This window comes from Chlorocebus sabaeus, chromosome 25 (assembly GCF_047675955.1).
Source record: "Chlorocebus sabaeus isolate Y175 chromosome 25, mChlSab1.0.hap1, whole genome shotgun sequence".
NCBI lineage: Eukaryota > Metazoa > Chordata > Mammalia > Primates > Cercopithecidae > Chlorocebus > Chlorocebus sabaeus.
Window position 1 is genome coordinate 26,983,103 of NC_132928.1, and position 12,915 is coordinate 26,996,017.

Sequence of the window (12,915 nt, forward strand, 5' to 3'; positions counted from 1 at the left end):
TATCCTTTCATTCTATTGAATCAGTAACCACTTTCAATTTCTCCTGCCCTTAAACTCACCCCTAGTCTAAAGAAATCGGGGAGAGAGCCAAAATGGGCTAGTGAGGACATAGGGAAAGAATTCAGAAAGGGGGTGGTGGTCAACTAGAAGAGTTAAAGGAGGATACTGCTTCACATCTCATCAAAAACAAGAGCAAAGGCCACAGAGGCAGCACTCAGCTTTCCTGCCAATATGCACAAGATGATTTAAGGGTCCTCCACTTGGTGCCTTCGGTGAATAATCCTCCAAATTCTCGCTGGCCATACTATACATATCCACTTTCAACCATTAAAACTCAGAAAACTTACAGTCACAGAGCTGTCAGGCACAGTGAACACTAGGCATGTATTTAATCCTTGCCAAAGCTCCCCACTGACAGTCACCAAAGGATACCCAGAGGCCTTATCAGCAGTTTTAGGGGATGGCATTGTAATTCACAGAAATAGATGCTTGTCAGGCAGGGGAGGGAGTGGAAACTCAATTTTTTCAGTTCTGCCATCTTGGAACATTACACATACTGTTGTCTAACTTGTGAAAAAAAGGAAAACTAATAGCCTCAAGTCCCATCCTGAAGTCCAAGTCTTTGTTACATGATCAGGCACTTTTGACAAGTACGCTGTGCATCTGAAAAATCCTAATGGGATGTTGATAAGGGTACAGTTTATGTGTGGGTCCCACTGGCAGCAAGAGCAATTTAGGACAGCGGGTAAATGTATCACCACTATGCAGGCTACAGAAAGCTGCATTTGTATCTGTTCAATACAGGTGTCCTTTGACTAGTCATTTAAACCTACAGGACCCCAGGGGCAGGTAATGCCCCCAGTAAAGGGTACCTGGGCTGAGGTGTTATGAGGCCTATTTAGTTCTAGCTCTGGCTCTGCTATTAACCACTTAGGAGATCTAACTGTGCCTTAAGGAATATAATCTGTTTCCTTGATCTCTCAGGGAATATATAGGTTAAATTATATAAATATATGTGTATGTACACAAATATGCATCACAGATACATAATTTGTATTAGGGAAATAAAAGGAAAATTACAGAGTATCTATAATGTGGACGGCACTGTACTAGAGGGTCTCCCTAGTGCCTCATGAGACTATGATACAGTTGTTATCCCGATTTCTACAAATGAGGAAATGAAAAGTGCCAGAACTAGTTCAAGGCACCCAGCAAAGCTAATACTGAATCCCAATGTGCCTGACTCCAAAGATCCTTCTTTTATTACACGTGGGATGGAAAACAAAACACCAAAAATGTTTGACGCCTAGAAACTGAAATTCCAGCATTGTCTTTGTCACTAGTGATCTATTACTTTAGGCAGATCACTCACCTTCTCTGCATTTCTATTTTTGTACTTCTATAAGAACAACAGTCCCTGTCCTACTCTCTCCTACGGTAGGGACTCTGCGAGGCTCACAGGAGGTAACAAATGTGGAAGTGTGTTGACATACATACTCAGCTTTGCGATATTGAGTGTTCCTACAATCACTGTGAGTCTTCTCATGACTGTGGGAGGGCAGGCAAATAATCTGCAAACTTCATTAAGAAGACTCTGATCCAGAAAATATAAAAATAAAGTTGCAATCCTTTGACCCTGGTCTCCTACCTCTGATTTAATCAAAGCAGGTCTGGCTGCCCTCTCCTTCATTCCTCTATCCCTGTAGCCTTGTCTACCAGACTGAATGCTTGGAAACTCATTTCAATGAGATTTTAGAAAAAACCCAGGGTGGCCTCATGTTTCCGTGTTCAATCTGCTCTTTAATGCCCCATCCTGGGGCTGCAGCTTGGGTATAAGTGAGACTGTGAAAGCCACATTTCCATAATAGGATTCCATAGGTAGGAAGAAGCTATATATGGCAATGGATTACATTTCCCTGCTTAGCAGCTCATCAAATCAGAACTGAGCTGCCTTAAAAAAATGTATAAACAACTTGTAGAGTCTTGTAGAGTTTTAGTGATTTATTTCCACATTAAGAACTCAATTCCTTGAAAAAAAATTTGGACAAGGCAGTTTTGCAGCTGCAACATACTACAATTGACATCTAAAGGGAGTGGCAAAAAGTGTAAGAGGTGGAATGTAGAAATCAAGGCAGGGTGAAAGCCTCACAAAGTTCAAACTCAGAGGAGGGGGAAATGAACAGTGTTATCTGATATCCACTTGAAGTTAAATAATGGTTAAATAAGAACATATGTGAAAGTACGATATAAGTATGAAGTTTAACAAAGCTTTATCATTTTAAATCTCTGGATCTTTGTTTCTTAATTTGTAAGTTCCGAGCTTACCACAATTTGGTGTTAAAGATACCCTGGGCAAATAAAATTAAGTACACATTTCTCAACTATTACTTCTTACAGTCTTTGAGGAATGTGTTAAAGAGGAAGGGGCTACAGGGGTCCTAAAGCTTCAGAGACATAGGGCAAGGTTAGTCGTAGGTTGAGAGGGACTCAGGATGAGTCTTACATGAGCTGTCTTGCTTTTAACTACAAGGAAAGTGGGAAGGGAGTTCCCTCTGGTATTTTGTTGGTAAGTGGTTTGCTCTACATGCTGAGATAAGATGATTTTTCCAGGGAACTATTAAAAAAAAAAAAAAAGGTAGAGCAAAATCTCTCGATTGCACTGCCAGTTTGGCTTAGTTATCTCATCCTTCCTTCTGGCAAGAATCGGCAAGCTTTTTTTGTAAAATGCCAGACAACAAGTATCTTAGGATTTGCAGGTCAAACAGTCTCTGTTGCTACTCTTCAGCTCTGCTGTTGTAGCACAAAAGCACCCACAGACATAACGATAATATGTAAACAAAGGAGTATGGTTCAGTTCCAATAAAACTTTTATTTTGGACATTGAAATTTGAATTCCATATAATGTTTGTGTTTATATGTTGTAAAATATTATTCTTCTTTTGATTTCTTTTTTGACTATTTGTATGGCTTATGGGCCATACTGGTGGGTCACAGTTTGCTAACCCTTGCTATGGTCATATACCAGGCAATGGCTTTCTTCACGGCAGCAAAATCTTTTGGTAGGTAAATGGCTCTTCAGAAGTTAGGCTTTGACAAGGAAGTCACAGTGCTGAGAAAGCAGAATGCTGCCCTTCCTCCCTCAGCTGTAATACTGGGGGCACAGTGTAGTCGCTCAATAGATCCTTCTTGCATTGTTTGGGCCGTATGCTTAACAAATGGTGAAAACTGTGCCAAATATGCAGACAGCTTATATTACAGTGGTGAAAAGTTTGCACTCTGGAACCTGACATGTTTGGTTTGAATTTTGGTTCTATCACTTACTCTCGGAGTGACCTTGGACAAGTTATTTAATCTGTGACTCAGTTTTTTTTTCATTTTTACAATAATGGTTTTGGAGAAAAAATGAGAAAAACTATATAAAGTATTCAGCACAGGCCTTAATAAATGACAACTGTTAAGGTTATTAACTACTGAAAGCATGAGATCTAGTTTTGCCCCATATCCTATACAATCTTGCAACAAAGGGATACTAAAAATAACTGGGACATTTTTTTGGGGGGTCCCTAGTTTGCCCTAAGTAAAAATTTCCAGGAATCTTGAGGCTAACGTTAAAGCATGGAGTCTGGACCTAACAGTGGCTGCTTACAGCCAGGCCATAGTAGGACTTCTTTCAATTTTCTTTCTGCCTATGACAGCATCTACAGCGGGATATTAGCTCAGTCCTATGATAATTCGGGTGATTCAGTTCTAGTGGATATTAGTTGCCAGCTACTAACCCTGAAGGCAAAAGCAAATAGGCTGAAAGAAAGAACAGGCTCTGGCCAGGACTAATTAGGTTGTTGCTGACAATTAAAAATTCATCTCAGAGGAGTGGTGACCCCATCATACCATCTTGAGACAGAAAAACCAGTTGTCTGTGAGCTTGTCTTTCAGATCCATAGCCAGGGAAAGGCTCTAGTTTGCCAAGCACAGTTTTGGTTCTCAGTTGAAAATAAATCTCTGATCTCTGCTCCACTGCCTGCCATCTCCTTTGCAAAGCTGGCCCCATTAGGGAGGGCCTGGCTCCATGAGGGTCTCATTTATATAGGCTGTGTTCTGCCTCACAGCCCACACACTAAGGACAGGGAGGGGCACATCTCTAGGGCCCAAAGATTTGTGACAGGAATGAGCGATATGCCTCCTAAGGAGGGAGAAGAAAGCAAAGACTGCCGCAGAAGGCGGCAAAGAATGCTTATCCAATTATGCTTGAATAGTGGGATGGAGAGTGTTTTTGCTGGTAGTGGAGCTGGGCAGGAACAGTTCCAACCTTGAGTTTTAGTCCTCTCCATCAGTAATGTTGTCACCCATGAGGACCGTCTGGTATCCAAAGGGTTATGATTCTTAACCACGGTTGTACAAAGAATCAACAGGAGAGCTTTGAAAAAATACTGATGCCTGGGTCTCAACCCAGACCATTGATTATTTGGGGACGGACCCAGACATGTGTATATGCTAAAAGCTATGTATATGTTTAAAATATACCCACAGGTATATGTTAAAAGCTCCTAGATGTTTCTTGCAGCCAAGACTGAGAGCCCCTGACGTTGGTTACCCAAGGCCCAACCCCAACTGCTCCAGGGGAACGGGTTGCACTTGGGTTACTATTGTCTAAGAAAGATCAATCTCCATTTGGCAATGACCCTGTCAATGAAATATGTACATGTGTATGTACATAGGTATATGCATATACTGTGTATACCTATGTGTAGCTGAGTGAACAAATTCATACTCGGTCTCTAGGGGAAGAGAAGGTAATGTGGTGACCTTACCAAATGAATATACTGGTAGCCCAGTTGAGGTCTCACTGCCTCCCTTGACCTAGGTTGTTAAGTCCCATTCTATGATCTCAGTCCTGGCTGCTTCCATCTGCAGATAAACAAGCCTTACAGGAACCTGCATATGGAGGCTCGGATGGAGGGGATGAGCACAGAGCTTCTGGGACTAACAAGAAGACTGAACCTGCCTGGAGTAGTGGAGGAGGGAAGTGAGTTGGAGAGGAGGGACAAGAACTAGAGCTCCTGGGTGTCCGAGGACTCGACGGACTCCGAGAGTCTGGCCACCACTCGGGTCAGGGCCCTGTTCTCAGCCTGCAGTTGCTCGTTCATCTGCTTCAAGGTTTGAATCTGTTTTAGCTGGTGGAGGTTCTGTAGAGAGTGAGACATGAAAAGGACAGACAGACAAGACAGAGAGAGACAAGACAGACCAGAGGAGAGAAAAGTAGGACAAAGAAATCACGTGACTTTTTGTTTTTGTTTTTAGTTTGCATGCAAGAAAGGAAATGAGAAAGGCAGCAGTCATGGAGCAAATGGGGGGCAGGTGGAAGGATGATGGAGAAAAGCAACAGGGAAGGAGAGCTGTGTCTGATTCTTGGCTAAGATCTAAATATGCCATATGAATATAACCGCCAGGCTCTCAAAAGGCACATATGGATTGCTTTTGAGTATGAAAGCCCAGCATGTGGCTTGGAGCCTTCTGAACCAAATTAACATGGTTGAGGCATAACTTCAGGGACCCTTCATCATGACTGAGATTAGAGCTGAGGACTTGGTGTGTTCTTAAATCTAGCTGCTGCCCCTTTCTCTCTCCCTTCCTCTAACCTTCCCCCCATACTCAGCTCTTTACCCTCACGTTGTTTGTTTATTTATCTGAGGTAGGGTCTGACTCTGTCACATTGGCTGGAGTGCAGTGGCACAAAACTGAAACATCTGCCTCCCAGGCTTAAGCCATCTTCCCACCTCAGCCTCCTAAAGTAGCTGGGACTACAGGCATGCACCACCATACGTGGCTAATTTTTATATTTTTTGTAGAGACAGGAGTTCGCCATGTAGCCCAAGCTGGTCCCAAATTCCTGAGGTCAAGCAATCCTCCTGCCTTAGCCTCCCAAAGTGCTAGGATTACAGGTGTGGGCCACTGCACTTGGCCTCATTTATTTAAAAAAAATAAAACAAGGAAAATAAAAGAGAGGGCTATTATTTAAGCACTTTTTTTTTTTTTTTTTGGCCAGGGCATGTACTGTTTAGAAGGTTAAAGTGACACATACCCAAATAAGAAAGAACTGTCAGCTCTCTGGATCGTCCTCTAACCTGCTTTGTAGGAAGCTTCATTAACCCTGCTAGTTTTCCTCTGCAGTCCAGAGAGATTGTTTCAGGATCCAATAACTGCTAACCTGTCTCTGACCTGCTATATGATTATATGCATCACTAAATTCACAGCTAACCGTGCTTTCTTTGTCTCAGTTCAAGCAGTTTGGGAGCTGCTTAAAGGTGTTCATAAACAGACTCATACTCTGGAAATTATAGCTGTGCAAAAAAGCTGGAGAAATCACAAATGTCCAATGATAATGAAACTAGTTGGACCAATGTGCTAGTCCAGCCCTGTGTGTCTGTCAGTGTTGCAAGTGGAACAGAATAACCAGTCCACAGACATTCTTCCTGATACCCCATATTCCATAAGACACTTAAAGACTTTAATAAATGGAATTATATCAAAGGCCTACCGACTCTGCTACTGTCCTTCCTAAGTAGTCATCTGCACTGCCCCGAAACTGAGACCATCAACTCTTTGGGAGGAGAGTAATGATTTTTTATGCAAATAGGGTTTCATGTATGAGGATGGACAATCCTGTGGGTTATAATGACTACAGAAAGGTGGCCAGGTATCAGAGAAAAGTCTCTCATATCTATATGATGGGAAGGATAGAAATGAAAGATTAGTGGAGTCATAGTTGTTTGGGAGTGAAGAAGCAAGAAAATGAAAGGTAGCATGAAGGGGAAAAACAGTGAAAAGGAAAAACAAGCAGAGACAAACTGCTGAATCTCTCTTTTCCCAAAGAGAAAGAATGACCACCTTGGAATAAAGGTAGGCTAGCCAAACTGTCTCATGTAGCCATTGGAGGGTGAGGACTGGGCAATCTTCTTTGCTCACTGTAAGCATCTTGGCCATGGTGAGGATACAGGAGGGAGATCATGGTACAGCATATGGAAAAGATTAAAGCAATGGGCAGGGACCAAATTTAAAAACCAATGGAAAGTCCCTGGCTCTCACCCTTCTTTGATGTTGACACTGGAACAAAGCTTTCAATATAATCATTGTCAAACAATTGTCATTGTATGAAGTGGTACTTGCCTCCCAGGGAATAACATTAACGACATGAATGATGAAAGTGACTCAATTTAACGAGTGAGTATAAGCAGATCAAGGTGAAAGACTTTGGAAGTTATCAAGCATGAGGGAGAGAGGCAGGAAACAATCTGGTGGAATGTTCTTTGGGAAGCAGTATTGAAAACAAGGCAAGGCAAGGAGGAGAGGAGAAGGGGCAGGGTCCAGCACAGAATGGGCAAGGGCAGGGCTAAGGAGCAGGGTCAGCTAGTCATCTTTCCAAATAAAAATAAAAATTCCAGGATCAATCTAAAAGGGAATTGGTTGCTGGGTCCCTCTCATGCAAGGACCTAGGAAAGGAAGGGGAGATCTGACAAGGAGGCTGATGCTGAATGGAGGATGCAGTAGAGAAGTAATCACATCTGATGTGGGCCAAGACCAGGTGCAGGCCTGGCACAGCTCACACTGACATGCACCCCTGTCAGAAGTTGGCATATAATCCTACTCCAATCGAGGATCTGGGTGGAGTTTCTCCTGACAAGAATTCCTAAATACTTACCTTTCCAATAAAAGCCAAGAAAGATACAACACACCTCATAACCACAGAGCCACATATACATCTGGGTTAGCCCATCTCATGGTCCCCCCATTTCACCTGGCCTTTGTACTTTATTTGGTAGAGTTAGAAAAATAGGACTGAAGTCACTTTCTTTCCTTGAGTAACCTACTGTATTTTTAAGGGTTCACTGGATATTAGCCCCCTCTACTGTTCCCTACTGATTGCCCCAAGGAGGTTTGAGCATCTGTACAAAATGAACATGCAACAAACATGACCAACTGGCCCCAAGCTCTACTGGGTCCCAGTTCAGCAAGAAAGTCACCTGTACCTTTGGTTGCCTAGTACAGGGAGATTTTGGCCATTAATCACTCTAGCAATGTTGGTCACCATAAACCATAGTCTGAATGAAGAGCTTGATAGCTAAACAAGTATTTTCTTCGACTCATTTAGGGCCAGTGATACCAATTTTATATTTATATATCTGTGTCTTTGAAGGTTTTGCCTTCAAGTAGGTACAGACAGAAACATAAAACTGGTGAGAATGCAAAGGCACAGATGCTTCTCCCCCTTAGTCCTCTAGGGGGTGCTGGACGAGCTGCAAATCTAGCATGGGGCTTTGATTTGAGCAGTGTTTAGGGGCTTTAGAGTTTACAGGCATTTCTTCTTCATTTGGCTCTGTAATGGATAATGGAGAATAATGGACACTGACTGACTGAATCAGTGAATGTTTTAACTAAAAAAAACATCAGTCTTGGCCGGGCGTGGTGGCTCACGCCTGTAATCACGGCACTTTGGGAGGCCAAGGCAGGTGGATCACCTGAGCTCAGGAGTTCGAGACTATCCAGGGCAACATGGTAAAACCCTGTCTCTACTAAAAATACAAAAAAATTAACTGGGTGTGGTGGCACACACCTCTAGTCCCAGCTCCTTGGGAGGTTGAGACAGGAAAATTGCTTGAGCAATTGAATCTGCCTAGAGGCAAATGTTGCAGTAAGCCAACACTGAGCCACTGCACTCAGGTTTGTATTACAGAGTGAGGCTCTATCTCAAAAAAAAAAAAATAAAATAAAATAAAAATAAAAAGGAAAAAAATCAGTCTCAAAACAACTTACCTATTGGTTTGGAGACTAAACATTCATGATCTGGCTCCACTTGATAATTTAAACAATTGATTTTAGAGTTGCTGGCAAATGGCTTATGGCTGGGGAAAGCAAACACTTTCATATGTTATAATCTCTTGAGGAAACGAAGTAACTTATGATCTAGTTGAGGAAATCATAGACTGATAATATAAAGAGACAGAGAAAAAATGTAAGCCTATCTCAACCTACAGAATTGAGAGCAACTAGAACCACTGAAGGGGCTTCCATAATTCCCAATTTAGAATTGGAACAGAAATAAGAAAGGGCCTCAATTTCTCTAATTTGACCACTTTCTGGATTATTGTGTGTGGGTCTGCTTGGATGTGACACAGAGCCCCATGACTGGTGGGTGGAGGCTGGCTTTGGGCTCCCAGGTACTCCTTGGAAGGTTCTAGCTTTGGCCTCAATTACATGCTCTAGATCAGCATTTAGGCCATTTCTTAATAAGCAACACTGACAGCTGCCTAACAGCAGAGTACAGATGGTATAACTCAGGAGGTTTCAAAAATGGAGAAGCCTCCATGCAACAAGGAGCTGTGGATATTCACTCGTGAAGAAACGGTTAGCTCAGCTGGGTGTGGTGGCATGTGCCTGTAGTCCCAGCTACTCAGCAGGATGAGATGGGAGGATCGTTTGAGCCCAGGAGTTCAAGTCCAGGGCAACATAGCGAGACTCCATCTCTTAAAAATTAAAAGAACTGGTTATCTCTAATAAGTCACTGCTCTAAGTGGGAGAGAATACTTCTGTGTGGTAGTAAGGTGTGTTTGAAAAAAATCACAAGATGGAGAAGTTTAGGTGCTAGGGCATACTGTTCCACCATTTCAGGAGAATCAATTACTTATGATTTCTATTTCTTGGTGCTTTGAATCAACTTGGAAGATTTAAAATGTTTGAGATACAAGCAGGTATTGCTTATAATTCTATGTGAATGTTACAGTTACAGCCTTGGGATAGTGGTAGGAAATGCAGGGGCAAGGCTCAAGATTTCTCCTTCATTCTGGAATTATAGAGTAACAGGATTGATTATGAGCACTGGATCTGGTGTAAACTAAAACCTCAACGGATCTTAAAAAGTTTTTTTTTCCCAACAAATAACCAATCCATTTAGGCCACTGGAACAATAAACGTCTCTCCCAAATTGCATACTAGGGATGCTTGCTCATAGAAAGACATTTGGGGATCTGCCTAATACTATCCCAGTGCTTCAGCTTCCCAGCTGAAGAAACCTGTCTCACCAAATGAATGCTTGGCATCATGTATCTGGTAAAATAAGATGCCTGAAGAAACAAAAATGCTGAGCAGGTGCTAAGTGATTATGGGCATGTGGCATCATGCATTGCAGGAATCAGATGTTTCAAAATCATCTCCAGGTGGCTACCCTGACCAGCTCTATATTCCCTGCAGCTCTGTATCCATCTTCCCCCTTTCACCCTCCTCCCCTCCCACTGCCTCACTGCCTCTCATGGCAGCAAATTGACTCCTTTGGGTAGATTTCCAGTTCTTAGCACTCAAAACTGCCCAGGATGGCAGTTGTCCATTAAAGTGGCTAATAGAGGTGATGGTCACTGCAGGTCATGGTGAGGAGAGAAAGGAAAGTAGTGAGCTGTGAGGTGTATCTGGTGGCATGAGCTTACTCCAGTGGGAGAGTGCCAAGCATCCCTGAATATTTCAGAGGAAATGGACTGGGGCAGGAAATCAATATGTGAATACATTTTTATTCTGTTGCAGAATGATTCAAACTGTGTTCTTCCCAGCAAAGGGATGGGCTGGGAGGGGCACCAGGGAGGAAAGCTTATGGCCATGCTCAGGCTTCCCCAGACACCTAATGGGAGGTTCCCAGAGCTGGAGAACTTGTTCTAGTCTTCTCATTTCTCCTCTAGAGGGCAAAGATACTGCTTGAAAAGCCTTAAAAGTTCAACTCAAGTTTGTTTCAAGCCTGCCAAGATCTCTCCTTAAACCAAAGGCAGCATTTTTTCCTAGAACGCCTTTAAGGTGGCCTCAATGGATGTTGTGTGAGCTGAGAGAGCCTACAAAATGGCTGAAGAGAGATGCTCACTTTTTTACACATCATTTCTTCTTGCAGGTATTGCGTTTGTAGTGAAATCTGGAGGGGGCAGGCCTATGCTCAAATATCCAGTCTTGGCAGGCATTCAGAGAATAGGCATACAAAGAGAAAGAAAATCTTTTCATACCTTCATTTCTTCCTCCATTTCTGACATTTTGCGCTCCAAGGCTCGTCTCTCCTGTTTTGGAACAATGAGACTGTTGAACATTTATTGAATTCAGAAGGGAGTAAAAATGCTGCCTCCCAGCTGCTGTATGATCAGCAGATTCATGGTCAAAGGTTTGTCTACTGACTCAGGCAAACCTTACGCAGGAGATCTGAGCACTATCTGATCCTGCCATTTGTGAGATGGAGCTACCTCACTGATAAAAATCACATTATCTAAATCTCCTATCATAAAATCAGTAGATACATGGAGAAGCAACTTGCTAATATGCAAACAGACCAGGACATTCAGTTACTCTGTGCAGGTTGAAGATTTCATAGAATTTCAAATGTCTGCAAGTGACTAGGGCCCTTGCTCTCTATGATCAAAAGACATCATTATCTTCAGTAATGCTCTCCCTAAATTCTAGGGAAACTGCTTCTTTCATGATGGAGAGCAGATGGTGAGCCGGGAAGTAGACATCATTGTCTAAGAAACACCATGTCTCCCCCTAGTTTCTTCCCTCCCCCTGTAGTTGCTCCTCTCCCACTCCATTTCTCTTTCCCAGCAACTGACTCTTGGTTTAGCCTAAACCCAATGAGGAGTTTTTGATCAGATGGGATACCAAGGAGGTTTGGTTACAGGCCAAAGGAATAAAATGTAAAATTTAGCTGCTTTCCAAATTAAACAGAAAACAACAGGACAGATGGGAACATATTGTATCTCTAGGGCCAAATCAAAGCTAGAGTCCCTCAATAAATCTAATTGAATTTTCCCAATCCAAGAATGTAAAATCCCAGAATAATATTCTGAGTACAGTTGGGAGGAGATCAGCAATTGAACCAGAAATCCTTCCCTCAGTCAAAATGAGTGAAAGACTGTGTTGGCTCATGTTTCAAGTCGTAAGACCTAAATGGCAGAGGGTCCTTTCTGTTCAAGGTGATGAAAAGGGTAAAGAGACCTTGGACTTGTGTGTGTATGTGTGTGTGTGTGTGTGTGTGTATGCAATGATTTACAGTAAACCAAAATGTTATGGGTTGTGTGTGTATGCAGTTCTGCCCACAGTCAGAACAGTGTATGATATGACCTTCCAAGGACGCTTCCCACCCTAAGGCTAAATATGTGGAAAATACTGACCATCTGAGGAAATCAAAAGGACTAGCAATCAAATTACTGCCTAGAGTCAGACAAAAAGAATTTATCATCAAGCTGGGAATGGAATGTGGCAGAACTCCCTCCTTCTTAAGATGGACTTTTTCCATTGGCATGAACAACAAAGTGGGAGAGAGTCAGAAAGAAAAGATGAAACAGGGTGTGGGGGGGAAACAGACATGCACATACCCGTTTCTCCATCTCCAGCACTGATGATCGGTCAGAGGTCTTTTCTTGTTTCTGCTGGTGCAAATGGAAGGAAAACAGTTGTTATTTAAGTTGTCTCAGGGCCAACAGAACGCCTAGTCTAGTTCAGCTTCACTACTGGACATCTAGAAATAAACAGTAAAACTTTGGACTTCCCCTATAGCAGGGATCCCCAGCAAACAGGTTCTGAGAGATCTCTAGGCCTAACATTATCACCTCTCTGAAGTTTGCAGGATTCCCTCTGGGGAGGGCAAGGCAGTAGTAGTATTCCCTGAAATTACAAAGACATTACTTACAACACACAATCTCTCTTTCTCTCTCTAGGTCTTCGATGCTAATTACAATTTTACATCTCACCATTCTTCTCCTCTCTTCATTCTATGAGTAATATCACAATCCAGAGGAATTTTTTTTTAAAAAAGGCTTTTCTTTAAAAGGCTGGCAACTCCTGAGCGTGAAAGTCTAAGGCCAATGGCACTTGCCTAAATAATCCCCTTTCCCCTCTTCT

General features: G+C 42.5%; 1 protein-coding gene across 7 annotated transcripts in view; it reads right to left on the reverse strand.

The window, feature by feature from the left end:
- The window catches only part of PPP1R12B (protein phosphatase 1 regulatory subunit 12B), a 237,000-nt gene that overhangs the window by 7,980 nt on the left and 216,105 nt on the right, over nt 1-12,915 (reverse strand). For 5 of the 7 annotated variants that reach the window (XM_007988927.3, XM_007988925.3, XM_073011634.1 and 2 more), the window contains 2 exons: nt 12,390-12,443; nt 11,031-11,081 (listed from right to left, as the gene is read on the reverse strand). In XM_007988927.3, coding sequence (XP_007987118.2) covers nt 11,031-11,081; nt 12,390-12,443 — 105 coding nt within the window. Of the gene's footprint in view, nt 1-106; nt 5,184-11,030; nt 11,082-12,389; nt 12,444-12,915 lie in introns of those variants that run through there. The other 2 variants (XM_007988926.3, XM_037985736.2) reach the window with 2 other exon arrangements.